The following is a 19,009-nucleotide window of genomic DNA, read 5'->3' on the forward strand; positions in this document are numbered from 1 at the left end:
ATTCCTGTTATTGGGGTCAAATGAAATATCAAGGACTTCTTAGCATTATTGTGTTCACAACCAAATAGTAAAAGCAGGATGAAATGTAGGTAAAATAGTGTGATATTCACTCTAATATTATATTACTGTCAAAGTGGAAAGCTTAGGAAAATAAAGTCACAAAAGTTAAGGAGGATATCAACTTTGTCTTTTGTCTTATATTCATGCACATTTTCTAAGAACCTACAGCATTGCATTTGATAATTTATAGCAGTCATTAAAGCACAATTTAACAAATTCTGCACCCACTTCAAATAACGTAAAGGAACTCACTGTTGGTGAATGCATATTCCTCTTCATTTTCATCACTGTCCTCAGACGGAGCTTTGTAAGGAGGAGGCAGCTTCATTGGAGGCGGAGCAGTTCCTTGCCTCTGAAGATGCAAAATTTGAGAGAAGGGTAAATGGCCTCTGCACAATCCTCTTCTTCAATGGCAAATAGGATAAGAAGATAATATGTATCTAACTTCAACTATATCAGGAAGATTATAAAAGCAGATTATTTTTTTATATGTATGCTATTATGTAAAAGTGACTTTAGGATGTAAACACACCAATGAAGAGAACAGAAAGTCAAAAGCACAGTTTTTGAGACTGCCTAGAAAAATGTATACCTTTTCTCAGTAAGAAAGCCAAGCATATGTTTTTTTTTCTTTATGCTATAAAGCTTAATTTTCTTTGTTATTAAACCAAGTAATTCAAATAACATTTCAAAATTAAATCTAAACGTAAAAAAATATTAATACATTATTTTTACAATTATTTACACTTTTCATTCAATTGTAAAAGACAGAGATTTTATTCTTAAAAACATACTTGAAATACCAAGATTTGCTAACTGAAAAGGTATTCATTTATAATTTGTAGATAGTCAACACATTTCAAAGTTTAAAAAAAGAAAGAAATCTTTATGATGAATATATTTTGTAGGTCTAAGTATTTTTTTTAAAATTTACATACTGAATGATTCAACACATCAATATTTTGTTCAAACTAAAGCAAAAGAAAACTCTATGATCAGATTACCTTCTGAGAACGTAGACATTTTCTGGAACGCTGGGAAAAATAAAACATGCCAAATTTTATAGAGAGAGCCAAGCTGCTAAAGAGTAGGAGCGGAGAGATCCAAACACTCCACAGATTCCGAAACAATTGGATTAAGATTTGTTTTGCTACAGGATTTCAACAAAGTACATTCAATTATGATTTATATTATAAAACCACTAATGGCAGGATATACTTCAGTAAATGGACAATGACCTGGCCATTACAGAAAGCAGGCATGTAATAAGTTCCTCCAAAACAGAGAACACTATTTGGGACCCATAAAGAAAAACACATAACCGAATTTATTTAAATAGTGCCTAACAAAAGCAATAATTCATATATATATATATATATATATATATATATATATATATATATATATGTATGTAGAAAATCCCAAAATTGATAAAGTTCAAGAATGATGAAAGCAGATGTCAAATACAAAAAGCTTATTAAGTAGCAAAAGAATACACAAATTGCCCCACTTGTTTGCTCAGTGGTTAGAGCATCAACCCTTGGACCAGGTTTGATTCCTGATCCAGGGCACATGCACCAGTTGCAGGTTTGATTACCAGTCCCAGTCAGGGCACATGTGGGAGTCAACTAGTTGATGCATCTCTCTCACATCGATGTCTCTCTCCTCCCTCTCCACCCTCTCCATTCCTCCCCTCCCCTCCCCTTTTCTTTCTCTTCCACTCTCTCACTAAAGATCAATAAAAAAAAATATATATATCTTCAGGTGAGGATTAAAAAATATATCACTGTAAATGAGAATTCCATGACCAGCTACTTTAAAACTGCATCTGTACTGCAATTTAGAAAATCTCAATATATATAAAAGCATTAATGCATCATATATATGAACACTAGAGGCCTGATGTATGAAGATTCATGCAAGAATGGGCCTTCCTTCCTGGCTGCCGGCACTGCCTTCGCTCCCCTGCCTTTCTGCCTTGGCCGACCCGGAGCCACCTTCTTGCCTTCCCATGCTGCCCAGAGACCTCAGCTGCCGGGGCGATGCAGAACACCTGTGTCGTCACCATGGCGATGACACAAGCATCCCGCCTGGGCTACTTGGTGCCTATGTATACAAATTAACCCATCATATTTGTTGGGTTAATTTGCATACTCACTCCTGTTTGGCTGGTGGGTGTTGTGAAGGTATGGTCAATTTGAATCTTTCTCTTTTATTAGTGTAGATATTCATATATTGATCACAGTGTATCTTTAATTTTTGCTGAAAAAAAATTAAGAGTCAAGTGAACAGTAAAAACAGCAAATGATTTTTTCCATAAATAGAAAGTTCTTTTCCTCAGAACCAGATCATTCTAGGTCAAAGACAATACTCAGAGCAAGGACAGCCAGCTTTTAAAATATTAAAAGATATAAATTCTTTAATAGGATTTTTTTCTATATTTAAGGGGGAATTGTTTACATAACTGATTATTTAGTTAACTCTACCAACACTCTGGAGAAGAATATAGGATAATCATGTCTTGGATGGCCCCCTAGTTTGAATGTGGGTTGCCAGATACCTGGAGCACCTTTCTACTGTACATGAGAGGAGGGTATAGGCAGGGTTGGCTCTCCTCTTATCAATGAAGGCTGGAGCTAGGTATAAACAAGGAGGCCACATGAATATAATCTCCATGAGGGCAACACAGTGTGGCATCCTCAGCTCTGAGAATAGTTCCTGGTACAAAGTAGGCTTTTCTTAAATATGAGTAAATAACTGGTTGTCACTCATGCTGTTTAGGTTCCCTGATAATATTAACTTTTAGAAAAAGTTGCATTTTTCTGGTTCATGTTCAGTAGCATTGCATATTAATTTTGCCTGGTAGATATGCAAATTATTTTAGTCCTATAGGAAGTATAACTCCAAAGGTTACAGTTTGATTGCCCTATAAGACATTTACCAGCCGAAACCGGTTTGGCTCAGTGGATAGAGCGTCGACCTGCGGACTGAAAGGTCCCAGGTTCGATTCCGGTCAAGGGCATGTACATTGGTTGCAGGCACATCCCCAGTCGGGGGTGGGCAAGAGGCAGCTAGTCGATGTTTCTCTCTCATCGACATTTCTAACTCTCTATCCCTCTCAATTCCTCTCTGGGTAAAATCAATAAAAAATATATATTTTTTAAAAAGACATTTACCAGCATTGTATCTAAATTTGAATCTTATTTAAGCATTCTCTTTCAACAACTATAAATACTTCAGTCTTCCAATTCTCTCTGAACAAGGCTGATCATCTTGTTAGTTCCTTCACTGATGAGTTATTTTTTTCTGGAATTACACTTCGTCAGTTTTGGAGGTCCCACTGAGATGTTCAAGTAGACTCACCTTCCAGAACCAACTAAATCGTGGTGCCTGAGATATGTGATTCATGAGTTACTTTAATCCGATACACAGGACTTCTTGGCTCCCACAGTAAATCCAGTGGCAACAGAACTTTGTTTTTCTACTCTGTTTCTGCACTAAAATTTTTTCAATTCTATGTTTTTGTTACTGAAAGCACTCTGCGTGCATGAAACTGAGAAAAGCCATTTCCTTTCATTGTGAGTCTGCAATATTTTTCTACCATCAGAGGGTATAAATAAACTAGATGTAAGTTTCCTAGAGAATCTCTTTCTGGTTGGTGTACAGAGACTTAAAAGTGTTATTTAAATTGAATATTCCCATATGTGTGCTTAAAAAAAGAATATTGCAGATTCTTTTATAGTATTACTGGCCAATTCTAAGGCCTAGCACAATATGGAATATCACTAATAGAACTTGATATTATCTGCTGCTGTTAAGAATGGTGAGAGAGCCAAAACCGGTTTGGTTAAGTGGATAGAGCATCAGCCTGCGGACTGAAAGGTCCCAGGTTCGATTCTGGTCAAGGGCATGTACCGAGGCAGCTGATCGATGTCTCTCTCTCATCGATGTTTCTAACTTTCTATCTCTCTCTCCTCTTCTCTGTAAAAAATCAATAAAAAATATGTTAAAAAAAAAAAAAAAAAGAATGGTGAGAGAGCATACATCCTGTAAGACCATAGTGCCCTCAGGAAGTGCCTTCATGAGATTTCCCTTAGTCCCAATGTCTAGCATATTCAGATTTTTCACTAGGAATAGATGTGTAATTTACATATAATAAAATGTACTCATTTTAAGAACTCACCTGAAATAAATACATTTTTATAATGTATTTTACCAACATAATAGTCCCTAAAAATATAGTCATATTAAACTTACAGTTGACTACAGATATCCTTGTATTGAAAATCAATTTGATTTAATGGAACAGGCCAAAGTCGATAAGAATTATACATTTATTTTTACCCTTCCTTAGAATCTTATGTGGAATTTCCTTCAATCAAATAATTACTTCATGTCCCCCAAAGTAATTAAATTAGTAACCAGTTTATTCATCTATGTGTTTATTATCTGTGACCCACAGACCAATCCCTCAACTGTTTCCTTTCAGACGTTACATCCTGATTACTTCACAGTAACTAGCAAACTTTAAGTTTCCAATATACGATTGATGAATACTCAGAATCAACATATAAATTCACAAACTTCCAGCAATAACACAGACTAAATATTCTGAGATACCCTTCTGAACCTTATAAAAATGACAAATATGGTTTCAAAATGTGCTTTTGTAACATGTGACCAAGAACAGAAATCTCCATAAATACTAAAGGGCATGGCCTGAAGCCTGTGGTTTTCTTTTGTGTGTGTGTTTTGTGTAAATTTTTTTGTTACTCTTCACCCGAGGATGTGTGTGTGTGTGTGTGTGTGTGTGTGTGTACACAAATGAGACTGATTTCAGAGAGGAAGGGAGAGGGGGAGAGAGTTAGAAACATCAATGACAAGAGAGAATCATTGATTGACTGCTTCCTGCACGCCCCACACTGAGGATTGAGCCTGTAACCCAGGCATGTGTCCTGACTTGGAATCAAACCATGACAGGTTCATAGGTTGATGCTCAACCACTGAGCAATGACGGCCAGGCTCTTTTATTTTGTTTTGAGGAGTCTGTTTTAAAAATTGTTTTCATAGGTCAATAATGCTTTATTTTTTTTCTTAAAAAAAAACATACTGGGGTGACACTGGCTAACAAAATTCTACAAGTTTCAAGATCATAATTCTACAACACATCATCTGTACACTGTACTGTATGTTCACCACTCCAAGTCAAGTCTCAGTTCATCACCACTTATTTCCACTACACCCTCTTCCACCTCCCTCCACTTCACATGGGCAATCACACTTGATGGTCCATGAGTATCTCTGTTTTGAGGAGTCTTTATTTGATCAAAGATCAACGAGTATGTATTGTGTGCCTATTAGGTGTCAGGCAATGTTCTGAGCAATGGGAACTATTATGAAACAGAAGAGATCCCTATCCTCATGGAGCTTACTAGTATGTTTCAGCTCCTCTCAGATGACATGATTGTGGGTCTTCATGTCTTGTCCCAAAATGCTATAAAGCAGCAGTCTCCAAATTTCATATTGTTTGCTTTGCCCCAAGAGAATACAAGCTCCTGGAGGGCAGGAGGTTGTTTGTCTTTAAAAGTTTTATTATGGTATATTGAGATAAAGTAACATAAAAAAGTCTGTACACATTTCAAAGTGTTCAATTTGAATTAGTTACCAATCAAGATAACGTAAATTACCATCACCCTCAAAATTTTCCTCCTGTCTCTCTTTAATCCCTCCTTCAGGCCTCTTCCCCGGGCTTCACATCCTCCTGAACTACTGAACTCGCTCCAAGTCTCCACTTGCGGTCAAACAATGTGGAAGGAGGAGCTAAAGATAAAACCCTCCCACCCCCAATCACTGCAAACAAGGCCCAGAAGGTTGAGAAAGAATTCTGCTGGTCATGACCTGCTATCTGTACGTAACTAACACTTCTGAACACTTCCAGAATCTACCTCTTATCTGTGTTTATTAACAATTGCCAAAAACAAACCACAGAATCCTGCACACACAGTATATGCTACTGTTAATCAGAATATAATCATTGTGACTAAGATCTGAACTCAAAGAAGGTGGCCAACCAGGTTAAAACAGACAATTCTAGAGTTTGGAAAGCAACCCAATGTTACTTTTGCTTATGCTTTTGAAGAACCCTTCCCCCACATTTTCAAGAAGTCTAGATTGGCCCCAGTGTGCATGTCTGCAAATAAAATTGTCCCAAGTGTTCAATTCAGTTACAGCTCCCCCCACCCTTTTAACAGGGTGAAACCTGCAATAAAGTTAAAAACAAACAAACAACCCAAAATCTGGATCACAGGCCTTCTTAGGAATGTTTCCTGGCCTTGGCATTAGTGTGAGATGGAAGGAACAAGAAAAAAGAAAAGCCAGTATTCTTTGAGAATTCCTTACCAGCCCAGATACACCCAGGTGGAGACCTGAATTCAGTCTGTGTGTGGCTCAAAAATTTCCAAGCCAAAATGCCAGGCAAACAAACAAAGAAAGCTGATATAATTTCAGTAATATTAGATGAAACACATGTTAAGGCATTACTAAATAATGCTACATCTTAATAACAGGATCAATTTCCTAAGAAGATATAAAATCTTTAAACTTGCAAACACCTAATAAATTAATTTGAAGAAATGTAAAATAAAAAACTAAATAAAAAATAGGTTAATTTTGCCATCAAAATGTGATTATTAGGTTATTCTGACCTTCCAAAAATCACTTTGTACATAAAATATCTTATAACTCAATTAGTTAATTAGACCCAATGACTTTGTTTTTATTTATTTATTTTTTAAAAGGATATGTTTTTGATTTCAGAGATGAAGGGAAAGGGAGAGACAGAAACATCAGTGATAAGAATCATTGATCAGCTGCCTCTTAACCAGGAATTGATCAGTGACCTCCTGGTTCATAGGCCAATGCTTTACCATTGGGCCACACTGGCTGGGCTGCCCTAGCAATTATAAAAACCTATACCTAATGATAATAGCTATTCTTTCAAATCACAAATATATTTTTACAATAACTGATGATGTGCTAGATTATCAAAAAGTCTCAACCAATGTAAGAGAATATCACACAAACCAAAATCTCTAATTATAACTATATATATTAGACAATAATAACAATAAGTTTCTAAAAAATACTGCAATAGAACTTCAAACATACATTTATAAATAAACTTGTAATAAAGAAATCATGTTGGGAGCTAAAAAACAACTTAGTACTGAATAAGAGAAATCCAACTTAAAATTTTGAGATGCAGGTAAAAAGGTACTTAGAAGGAAAATAAATTATTATTTTTAAAAAGAGTGGCTAAAAATTAATAAACTCTAAAAGAGGAAAACAAATGCTAACAAAGAAATAAGGCACGCCAAAATCGGTTTGGCTCAGTGCATAGAGCGTCTGCCTGTGGACTGAAAGGTCTGAGGTTCGATTCTGGTCAAGGGCATGTACTGTGGTTGCGGGCACATCCCCAATAGGGGTGTACAGGAGGCAGCTGATCAATGTTTCTCTCTCATCGATGTTTCTAACTCTCTATACCTCTCCCTTTCTCTCTGTAAAAAATTAATAAAATATATTAAAAAAAATAAGGCAACATAAAGATGAAAATAAAATTAACTAAGCAGACTAAAGATACAACAGAGAAGACTAACATGGTTCAAAAGTTAATTCTTCAAAAAGAGGAATAACTTCACGATTAATTAAGAAAGAAATGTAAAATAATAACTATACTCAGAAAGACAAACCAATACTATGGAGAGAGCATAGATAATACAAATGAAAAGAATGTCTGGACAACTTTATGCCAACAAACATAAAAAGGTGATATTACATTCCTAGAGAAGAGTCAGTAACCAAAACTGATACTAACCAAAATAGAGTGTGGACTGTGTTGCCCAGTGGTTGAGCATCCACCTATGAACCAGGAGGTCACAGTTTGATTCCCAGTAGGGCAACATGTCCAGGTTGTGGGCTTGATCCCTAATGTGGGAGCGCAAGAGGCAGCCGATCAATGATTCTCTCTCATCACTGATGTTTCTATATTTCTCTCCCTCTCCCTTCCTCTTTGAAATCAATAAAAAATGTTTAAAAAAATAAAAGAAATAAAAAATCTGAATAGTTCAATAATTATTAAAGAACTGAATCCATATTTTAGATTTTTCCCACATAGAAAACACAGGACCACAATGGCTTTGTAGGCTAGTTTGACCAAACATGTAAGGAATAGATAATTACCATTTCATATAAACTTTCAGAGAACTAAAACAAAGAAAAAGACAAAACCAGAAATAAAATCTATAAAAAGAGTATTAAAAATTTGAGATCCTTTTTTAAAATTCTTTAAAATTTGAGATTCTTAATAAAAATACCTCATACATACAAAAAGAGCACAAACCTAAAAAGACACTAGAAAGCTCTATATGCAATATTTAATAAGTTTATCTTTAGGTAGTGGGTTTATGGAAGATTTTAATTTTTTTTTTTAGAATTTTGTTTCCACAGTGTTCTACACTAAATTTTATATTATAAAGAATAAGAAGATAATGTTACAAGATGTCAAATAAATACATAAAAATCAATTTTTTGTATATACTAGTAACAATCAGAAAATACAATTTACAATTAAAAAAGATATAAGTATGTCTAGGAATAAATAAAAATTACAATACCTTACTGAAGAAAATTATAAAAATTGAAAGAAAAATTTAATAAGTTCTAAAATGGTATATAAAAGGTATACCATGTTAATGATTAAGAAAGCTCAATATTATAAGGATGTATCTTCCCAGATTAACCTATAGGTTTGACACAATTCCAACCAAAATCACCCAAGAGCTTTTTGGTGATATTTAACAAGCCAATTCTAAAATTTGTCTGGAAAAGAAAAAGGACATGAATAGATAAAACAGTTCTAAAGAAGAAGAAATATGTAAAGAAAATTGTTCTCTTAGGAGACAAGATTTATTATTAGACTTAATATTTAGGTAGTGTAGCATTTGTGCTGGGAGAGACCAGGAGAAAGTTCAGAAACAGACTGCCTCTGAGAACCTGAAATAGGACAGAGGCTGTCTTGTATATCCATGGATAAAGGAGGGCCTATTTTTAAAGAATTAGTTATCCAATGGGAAAAAAAAAAAAAAAAGAAAGAAAGAAAGAAAAGAAAATTCATTGCATTTTAGAATAACTCATTTTACTAGAATAGAGGTGGGAAAGCAGGAATGGAAGGCTAATTCTGCGGGATGGTCATGAATGTTTTCTCAGTACAGATGACCTTTGACCTGCTCCTTGGAGGATAAAAAAGAAGACCAAAGTGGGAAATGGACTTCCAGGCTGAGAGAACACCAAGATCAAAGTGTCAAAAACTCTCAGATGCGCAAGGCATTTTCTGGGAATAAACAGACAACTTGCCCTGATGAGTAGAAAAGAGAGAGAACGATGACAATGGCTGAGGGGTGCTTTAAAACATTTTACATCTATGATACCCTAGGTGTCTGGCCTTCATCCTGGCCAGTTAGGTTCACAAAAAGGAAATATTCTAAACATAGCACTGCTACCCAGGTACTCCTCAAAATAACATTCTAATTAATTGCAGTTTAAATAGGCAGCAAGAAATAAAAAACATCTTTTAAAAGCTTGAAAGGTTCAACTTACCTTTTCTTTTTTTTCTTGGGTGCCTTGGTTCTGGTTATTAGCGACTTTGTTGGCCTTGTTATGCACACTAGGAATGGCCTACCACCAAGAAAAAAGGAGAGGGGAGAAGGAAAACATTTAAATGACACAATCATTACATTTGTTTATATATTTAAAAAAAAAACAGTTAAAAATCTTAATAAATTCTTTGACTTCATCTATAAATAAAGACATGAGAAGCACAATTCAAGGCAACCAATACAACTTGAAAAATCTGATAAGCAATATAAACCTTAAATTGTGTGTGTGTGTGTGTGTGTGTGTGTGTGTGCGCGCGCGTGTGTGATCAAGGGGTAATAAATCCACAAGCTTGTGTGTATGGAACCAGAAAGTGAGAATAAAGAAGACTAAAAAGAAAGTCATGATACCAACTGCTGTACAAACATCTAATTTTGCAAAATATAGTATAAAAGGTGACCTGAGTTAATTCCTAGAACATAAGATGTATCTTTTATTGGATAGATTTACCTTATTCATCATTGTACCCCAGTTCAAGTATGTAATCTAGCACACTTGTGCACACTCAATAAATATTTCACTATTACTATTAGCATAAAGATGAATTTCAAATCTTGATTTACTTCACTGAATAAAAGCCCAATAAGAATTTAGCATGATTTATCATCGTAACTCTGGGGCTCAGAAAGAACCTAATACATATTTGCACTCAATAAATATTTATACATGAATGAAAGAGTGTAAGGTCATAGAAATAACTTTAATTCTTTATAGTACCAAGAGCACAGATTACTTTCTATAAAACTATTGAAACACCTTAGGAAAATATAAAAATTTTATTAGTGTTTTTTAAATTAAGGCTCCTCAAATAGCAAACACAAATAATCTTGGCATAAAAATCTGATGACAGACATAAAAATTAAAAGAAAAAAAATAGATCTCCTTTGTCACAAATTTAAAAAAACTACTTGTCTAGGGATAATAATTAAAAAAAAAAAAAGTTTATCTCTAAATGCAATTTATGGTAAATTTTTTTCACTTTTTGTGTGTGTTTGTTTGGTGTGTTTTCCTATTAATCCTCACCCAAGGATATTTCTACAGAAATAAATTAATTTTGGAATATATAAGAAAGGCTTGATGTTCGGAGGAGATCCAAGATGACTGCACAGGTAAACACCTAGCCGCAGCTGCACACAACAATTTAAATAAAATGCAACTAAAATATAAAATGGACATTACCCAGAACTACAGGAAAGTCGACTGACTGGAAATTCTACAACAAGAAGCAAGGAGAAAACCAGAAGGAAGAGCGGAGGAGCTGTAAAAGCCTAAGGTACAGAGACATGCTGAGCACGCAGAGAGGACGGAGCTGGAGAGGAGGGAGGCTGAGTGCCTGGCTGGCGTTCCCTAGCAGGAAAGAGATAAAAACTCCGACTGTGCTGGGCCCCAGTTCCGACTGCTCTGAACCCCAGTTCTAGGCCAGACCCCGGGGACCCAGGCTCACAGAGAGGAAGCTGGGCTGTAAGGCGGAACCCCGGGGGAGCAGCGAAAGGAGGTCCCGGAGGCGCGTACATTGCATGCAGAGAAGGGATGGTTGGCTGTGCCGCCGGATTGCCCTAGGGGGAAGGAGACAGGGTCTCCAGACTGCTCTGAACGCCACCTCCAACTCCACTTCCAACTGAACTGAACCCCAATACCGGACTCATTGGGGGAGAGCATAGACTGTGTGGAGGCAGGCGAAAATCAAGGGCACCTTTCTCTCAGAGGCGCTTGCAAGGAGTACTGAAGGACCCTGAGACTCAGGAGCCACATAGGGTGGGGCTGACCGAAGCCAAAGCTGTAGGCTCCACCCTGAAACCCCGCCCCATCAGGGAAGCTGCGAAAATGCCGAGACGAAATAGATCACAAACTAAAGAAATGGAGGACAAATGCAACTGGATATAGAGTTCAAATCTACGCTTATAAGGTTTTTTAAGAATTTCCTAGAAAAGATCGATAAGACCTATGAGGATATGAAAAGGGATCAACTAGTATTAATAAGGAATCAACAAGAAATGATAAGGGATCAACAAGAAATAAAGAATACATTGTCTGAAATAAAAAATATTATACAGAGTCCTAAAAACAGAATGGAAGATCGCAAGAATCAAGTCAAAGATTTGGAACATAAAGAGCCAGAAGACACTCCTCCACAGAAACTAGAAGGCAACAGAATCCAGAAAATTGAAGATAATGTAAGAAACCTCTGAGACAACTTCAAGCGAATCAACATCAGAATTATGGGGGTCCCAGAAGATGAGAGAGAGCAAGATATTGAAAACATACTGAAAGAAATAGTGACAGAAAACTTCCCCACCTGGTGAAAAAATTAGACTTACAAGTCCAGGAAGCACACAGAACTCCAAACAAAAGGAATCAAAAGAAGACCACACCAAGACAAATCATAATTAAAATTCCAAGAGCAAAAGACAAAGAGAGAATATTAAAAGCAGCAAGAGCAAAGCAGGTAGTTACCTATAAGGGAGCACCTATACGATTGTCAGCTGATTTCTCAACAGAAACCATGCAGGCCAGATGGGAATGGCAAGAAATATTCAAGGTGATGAATAGTAAGAACCTACAGCCAAAGATAATCTATCCAGCAAAGCTATCACTCAGAATCAAAGGTCAGATAAAGAGCTTCACTAATAAAAAAAAGTTAAAGGAGTTCATCAACACCAAACCAGAATTATATGAATTGCTGAAGGGGGTTCTTTCAGAAGAGAAAGTAAATAAAGATAAAAATTTTGAACAACAAATACGTAACTATCAACAAGTGAATCTAAAAACCAAGGAAATTAAAAAAAATCTGATGAACAATATTAACTGTTGAATATAACAGAATCAGAGGTATGGAAGGGGAGTGGACTGATGTTCTTGGGGAAAAGGGGAGAGGGGGATGTGGGAAGAGACTGAACATAAACTGTGCACCTATGGATGAGGACAATGGGGGGTGGGGAAGGGGCAGAGGGTGGGGTGGGAACTTGATGGAGGAGAGCAATGGGGGGGGGGAGGGAAGGAACATTTGTAATAATATGAACAATAAAAATTTATTTTTAAAAAAAGAAAGTCTCAGAAATGTTTCACCTAAGTAAAAAATGAGAGAGATGATACATCACCATAAATTCAGTGCTTCCTATGTGAACAGATGCTGTGCTAATGCTTAATACTTATTTCTTTATTTAATACACAGAATAACCTAAATTAGAGTTCAAAAAATGCTAGATATATTTCTTGTTTTAAAGAATCTTAAAACAAAACAGAACACGTTACCTCCCTGACAAGTCAGGATATCTGCCCACACTACTCCTACATTCTCCCATGGAAAAACCAGCTTAAGCTGAATGGCAGAGCTCTGGGATGAGACAGAATGTCAGTTGGCCTTCATAAGGTTTACACAGTTTTTTGAATAACAGGAAAATATATTTCTGTACACATATCATGCAAAATGTGGAAGACAAGAGGCTTATTGAGACTACATTTAAAAAATATATATATTTTTATTGATTTTAGAGAGGGAGAGATAGAAACATCAATGATGAAAGAGAATCATTGATTGGCTGCCTCCTGCATGCCCCATACTGGGGATCGAGCCTGCATGTGCCCTTGACTAGAATTGAACCTGGGACCCTTCAATCCACAGTCCAACGTCTATCCACTGAGCCAACCTAGCTAGGGCAAGAAGACTAAATTTTTAAGAAAAGCAAAAGAGAGCCTATTTCTTGTGAAAGTAAAAAAAATATATTTGTATATGATTAATATGTGAAATATATGTAAAAAAAATTTAGGCACCATTATAAAATAATAGAATTAGGAAGTACAAATGGACTAAATGGGGAAAATAACCACACAAAATAAATTTAATGTACTGAAGGGATGACCCAATTTCAAAAAGTTTTCTTTTTCTTTAGATTTTTACCAATTGATTTTTAGAGCAAGAGGAAGAGAGCAGGAGAGAGAAAAACATCAATGTGAGTGCAGATATCAATTGGCTGCCTCCTGCACACTCCCTTATGGGGACTGAGCACACAACTTGGGCATGTGCCCTGACCAGAAATCAAACCAGCAACCTCTTGCATGGGACAACACCCAATCAACTGAACCACCCGGACAGAGCCAACAGGGGTTTTTTTTTCTCTCTCTTTTGTTTTTTTTTAAATAAATCTTTATTGTTCAGATTATTACAAATGTGATCCTCTTCCCCCCCTCAATCGCTCCCCTTCACCAGGTTCCCACCCCACCCTCTGTCCTTTCCCGATTCCCCATTGTCCTCATCCATAGGTGCACAGTTTTTGTTCAGTCTCTTCCCGCACCCCCACTCCCCTTTTCCCTGAGAATCGTCAGTCCACTCCCCTTCCATACCTCTGATTCTATTATATTCACCAGTTAATATTGTTCATCAGATTTTTAAATTCCCTTGGTTTTTAGATTCACTTGTTGATAGCTACGTATTTGTTGATCATAATTTTTATCTTTATCTTCTTCCTCTTCCTAAATAACCTCCTTCAGCAATTCATAATTCTGGTTTGGTGGTGATGAACTCTTTTAGCTTTTTTTTATTTGTGAAGCTCTTTATCTGACCTTTGATTCTGAGTGATAGCTTTGCTGGGTAGATTATTTTTGGCTGTAGGTTCTTGTTATTCATCACCTTGAATATTTCTTGCCATTCCCTTCTGGCCTGCATGGTTTCTGTTGAGAAATCAGCTGACAATCTTATGGGTGCTCCTTTATAGGTAACTACCTGCTTTTCTCTTGCTGCTTTTAATATTCTCTCTTTGTCTTTTGCTCTTGGAATTTTAATTATGATATGTCTTGGTGTGGTCCTCCTTGAATTCCTTTTGTTTGGGGTTCTGCGGGCTTCCTGGACTTGTAAGTCTATTTCTTTCCCCAGGTGGGGGAAGTTTTCTGTCACTATTTCTTCTAGTACTCTTTCGGTATCTTGCTCTCTCTCTTCTGGAATCCCCATAATTCTGATGTTGGTTCGCTTGAAATTGTCCCAGAGGTTTCTTACACTGTCTTCAACTTTCTGGATTCTCTTATCTTCTCCCTTCTGCAGAGGAGTGTCCTCTGGCTCTTTGTGTTCTAAATCTTTGTCTTGATTCTTGCGATCTTCCAGTCTGTTTTTAGGACTTTGTATAATATTTTTTATTTCAGACAATGTTTTCTTCATTTCTTGTTGATCCCTTATTATTTCTAGTTGATCCCTTTTCATATCCTCATAGGTCTCATTTATTTTATCGGCCTTTTTTAGGATATTGTTGAATAACCTTATAACTGTAGTTTTGAACTCAATGTCCAATCTTTTCTTTTCCTCCATCTCCTCCCTTTGTGTCCTTCTTCTTGTCTGCATTTTAGTTGTTTCCCTGATTTGATGGAATAGCTTTGTGTGCTAGGTGTTCTGGTAGAGCCCAGTAGCACAGCCTTCCCAGTTACCTGCAGTGGACAGTCTTGGTGTAGCCCTTTGTGGGCTGTGTGTGCAGTCTTGTTGTTAAGCCTTGCTTATTGTTGGTATCACTGGGAAGCGTTGATCTCCAAGCCAATTGGCTGTGAGGATCAGCAGTGTCTCAGCTAGGAGGGTTTCCGTACTCTGCTTGAATAGGGCGGGGTCTCGGGGTGGCGCAGACAATCTTTGGTTACCTGTCAGTCTCGCCTTAGAAAAGTCCTGGAGAGTTTTGGAAGATTGGTTGCAGGCGCACGCGCACCTCTTTGGTAAAGGCGCAGACAAGCTTTGGATTCCTGCAAGTCCCTCCTTAGAGAAAGCCAGCCTCTGGGAGAGCTTCTGTGCTCAGCCACAGGTAGGGCGGAATCTCGGGTTGGTGCAGACAACCTTTGTTTTCCCTTTGGCTCCTCCCCAAGTCCCACAGTAATGGCCTCTGGCTTCACACACCTCCAAGAGATCTCTGCCCACTGCCTGACAGTCTGGCCTCTCCCTGTCTGGGGCCATTTATCAGAGCAATAGGGTGATTCTGTTTTCCCCTCGGACAAGAAAGCCAGCCACGTTAGCTGTTTGCCCTCTCCGTGCCAGGAGTAAGCCAGTAGCGAACTCAGCCCGGCCCGCCCTCTCTGCGTGCAGGGAGTAAGCCAGCAGCAATCTCGGTCCGGCCCTTCCTCTCTGCACCGGGATTAAGCCAGCGCCTTTTCGCGCACACAGTTCTCTGTACCTTCACAGTTCCTGAGGTTCAGCGTGCCTTCTCTCTCCTTCCCAGATGGCAGAGCCTCCTCTCAGCCAGCCGTCTGGCGCTTCAGGGCAATGCCTCCCCTGTTTTTCAGTTCTAAATTCAAATTTGTTGTGGTAGGCTGCATTCGGGTGTCTACCCTATGCCGCCATCTTGGTTTCTCCCAGGGTTTGTTTTTTAACATTAAGAAAATACATGATGCCCCTGTTAAATGTAGTTATGTTATTAAGTGGGGAAATAATTACTTTGGCATAAAAACTATCTATACAAGAATGCAGTATAAATCATGGGTTCTGCTCTCAAATAAGCATTTGCTAAGTAAATCTAAATAGATGCACACATTTCTTTCTAGCATGCTGAAAACACATTTGAGAAATTCAGGAGAAAAAGGTTAAATAAAAAAGGCAATATATTGTTGATGCATGTAAACCATCTGTTAAAAGCACAAGTGTAAAAAAAAAATACAACTCAAAGAAAATGAAAGTACAAAGTTGAACACCACACAGTGTTGATGAGATTCCCATGTAACCACGGCACAGTCAGACATTGGGCCTGCCATTAGAAAATGACTTCTTTAGGGGACTTTGAGGGAAAGACTCAGTGATGTAAACTGGTAAAAAGTGGTAATGCATTCGGCTTGTATTTCCTGTTTCTGTGATGATCAATACTATTTGCAACAATGAGTGAGCCAAAGAGAACACCATTTTGTAAAAATGTGAACCTTGATTCCTTTCATTGGTTCATTCAACTGGAATCACTTTGTGCTAAATATATATATATATATATATATATATATATATATATATATATATATATATATATATACATGGAACAAGTCATGGGCACAGTAACTAACACCATCACTTGACCATGCTCCCTTGGCTAGGACCATAGAGGATGCAATGCTTGATGAACCAAATGCACAACGTGGCAGACTGTTGTGCTGCCAAGGGGCTAAAACGAGGGGGGGGGGGGGTGTGAGTGATGAGCATGGCACAGCGCTGAAGAGGTTTTCTTTCTCTTTTTTTTAAGAGTTGAAAGAAATTGCACTGTTTATGTCATCCAGAAGAAAATACCTGAGCTCACTAGCAAAGGCTGGCCAGAAGCCTGGACTTTTAGGGTGGACATTATAACCTATGTGAATGCTTTCAACACTTTTTATTGGCAGGACATTCACAAGTGCTTCAGAGATGTATAATGCGATGGGCTCATTCTGGTTCAATATGGTTTCTTTGGAAGTATCATTTGGGGAGGAATAATCATGCCAATTTTCCTACTGAACTCAGTTTCCAGAAATAAAAGTGATGGCATAAAGTACTTTCTCGATATTATAAAAGTTTAGAAGTAGCCAAAACTGGTTTGGCTCAGTGGATAGAGCATCAGCCTGCGAACTGAAGGGTCTCAGGTTTGATTCTGGTCAAGGACATGTACCTTGGGTGCGGGCACATCCCCAGTGGGGGGAGTGCAAGAAGCAGCTGATCGATGACTCTCTCTCATCGATGTTTCTAACTCTCTCTCTCCCTTCCTCTCTGTACAAAATCAATAATATATATATATATATATATATATATATATATATATATATATATATATTTTTTTTTTAAGTTTAGAAGTAGATCCCCTTAAAAAAAAGGTCTTAAATTTCGAATGGTATGAAAATCAGAAGGCTTTATTCAGTTCATCTCTCTCAACAAGTCCTGTTGGTGCATAAATACAGCGCTAAGACAAAAGGGACTGAACCATAGCACAATGCGCCAGAGCAGAGCTGCCCGTGTGGGGTGAGGCTGCAGCAGGCAGGTTACATGTCTGTTGAAATAGCATATTCATAACATGGCCTTTGGGGCACCTGTTGGTCCAATTTGTACAATTATTACTTTCTGTATGCCTTGATATATAAAAGGTTGAAAAGCACTGCAATACTATATTTGAATGTAAATTTTAAAAAGTATATGACATTTTCCAGACACTATGTATTGAACTGCTGCCTTCCATTATAAAGTTAAAAAGAAATAAACATTGGGTCCAGTTACAGGGCTTACAGGTGACATTGCTGCTGCAAACTGCAATATGAAATACTCATCCTGCCACAGACATCTGCGTATCAAGGTGCTAATTCTGTTCCAAAAGAGTGATTTATTATAGAAAAAAAAATGTTATGATTAAATACAGCCATTTTTGGATTTAGAATCCCCAACAGAATTTACAGTGCATGTTTCTATTTTTAATTTTTTTTTTTTTATTGATTTCAGAGAGCAAAGGAGAGATAGAGAGAGATAGAAACATCAATGATGTTAGAAAATCATTGATCTGCTATCTCCTGCATGTCCCACACTGGGGATGGAGCCCACAACTCAGGCATGTACCCTGACCAGGAATTGAACCATGACCTCCTGGTTCATAGGTCAACGCTCAACCACTGAGCCATGCCCGCCAGTCAGTGTGTTTGTACACATGCTTTAATAAATATACAGAACATTTGATGGTATCTCTAGAATGTTCTTATACCTGACCCTCTTTAATGTTCAGTGTGTTGTATAAACCAAGTAACTTGCCTCCAAGTTAAGCAAATCTGGTAAATAGGGAATCAAGAAATAAAAAACAGGCCTATTTATTTCCACTGACTGTGACTTCTACCAGTACACACTGGAATGACTCAAATTTAATTAGGATGTCAAAATCGGAGAAAACAATGGAGAAAATGAAATTAATAACTAAATGTTTATGAAACCAAAGCTTTTTCCACCTATTCCAAAACTGAAGTAGGTGGAAAAGTACTTGGAGGCTAAAGCTTGGTGAACAGAGACAGAGAATATTTATAAACTCTTTGAAAACAAACGAAAGCTTACTCTCGGAGTGGTTGACAAGCTCTGGACAACGAACACCACAGGGTTTCCTGCATTCTTAATGGCCTCCACGGCTTCGCTGTGTGAGGCATTCTGCAAATCCACTCCAGACACCTACAACACAGACGTCATTTATTTCCATTAGAGAAGCGGTAGATATTGTGGATAGGTTAATTCAAAGTTATTGTGTATTATATAGTTATGAGAGCTGCCACAGTCTAATGAATTAAACCAAAGTCA

At 37.3% G+C, this 19,009-nt stretch overlaps 1 protein-coding gene across 9 annotated transcripts in view; it reads right to left on the minus strand.

Annotated features, from left to right (window-relative positions):
• PATJ (PATJ crumbs cell polarity complex component) overlaps positions 1–19,009 on the minus strand; it is a 304,720-nt gene that overhangs the window by 152,050 nt on the left and 133,661 nt on the right. For 8 of the 9 annotated variants that reach the window (XR_006742178.1, XM_036447829.2, XM_036447830.2 and 5 more), the window contains 3 exons: positions 18,773–18,883; positions 9,715–9,792; positions 313–412 (listed from right to left, as the gene is read on the minus strand). Coding sequence is in view for 8 of the 9 variants with exons in the window: in XM_036447829.2 (XP_036303722.1) it covers positions 313–412; positions 9,715–9,792; positions 18,773–18,883 (289 nt within the window). In the remaining variant the exon portion in view is untranslated. The remainder of the gene's footprint in view (positions 1–312; positions 413–9,714; positions 9,793–18,772; positions 18,884–19,009) is intronic. The other variant, XM_036447825.2, reaches the window with a different exon arrangement.

Source organism: Pipistrellus kuhlii, unplaced genomic scaffold (genome assembly GCF_014108245.1).
Source record: "Pipistrellus kuhlii isolate mPipKuh1 unplaced genomic scaffold, mPipKuh1.p scaffold_m20_p_2, whole genome shotgun sequence".
In the NCBI taxonomy this organism is placed as follows: Eukaryota; Metazoa; Chordata; class Mammalia; order Chiroptera; family Vespertilionidae; genus Pipistrellus; species Pipistrellus kuhlii.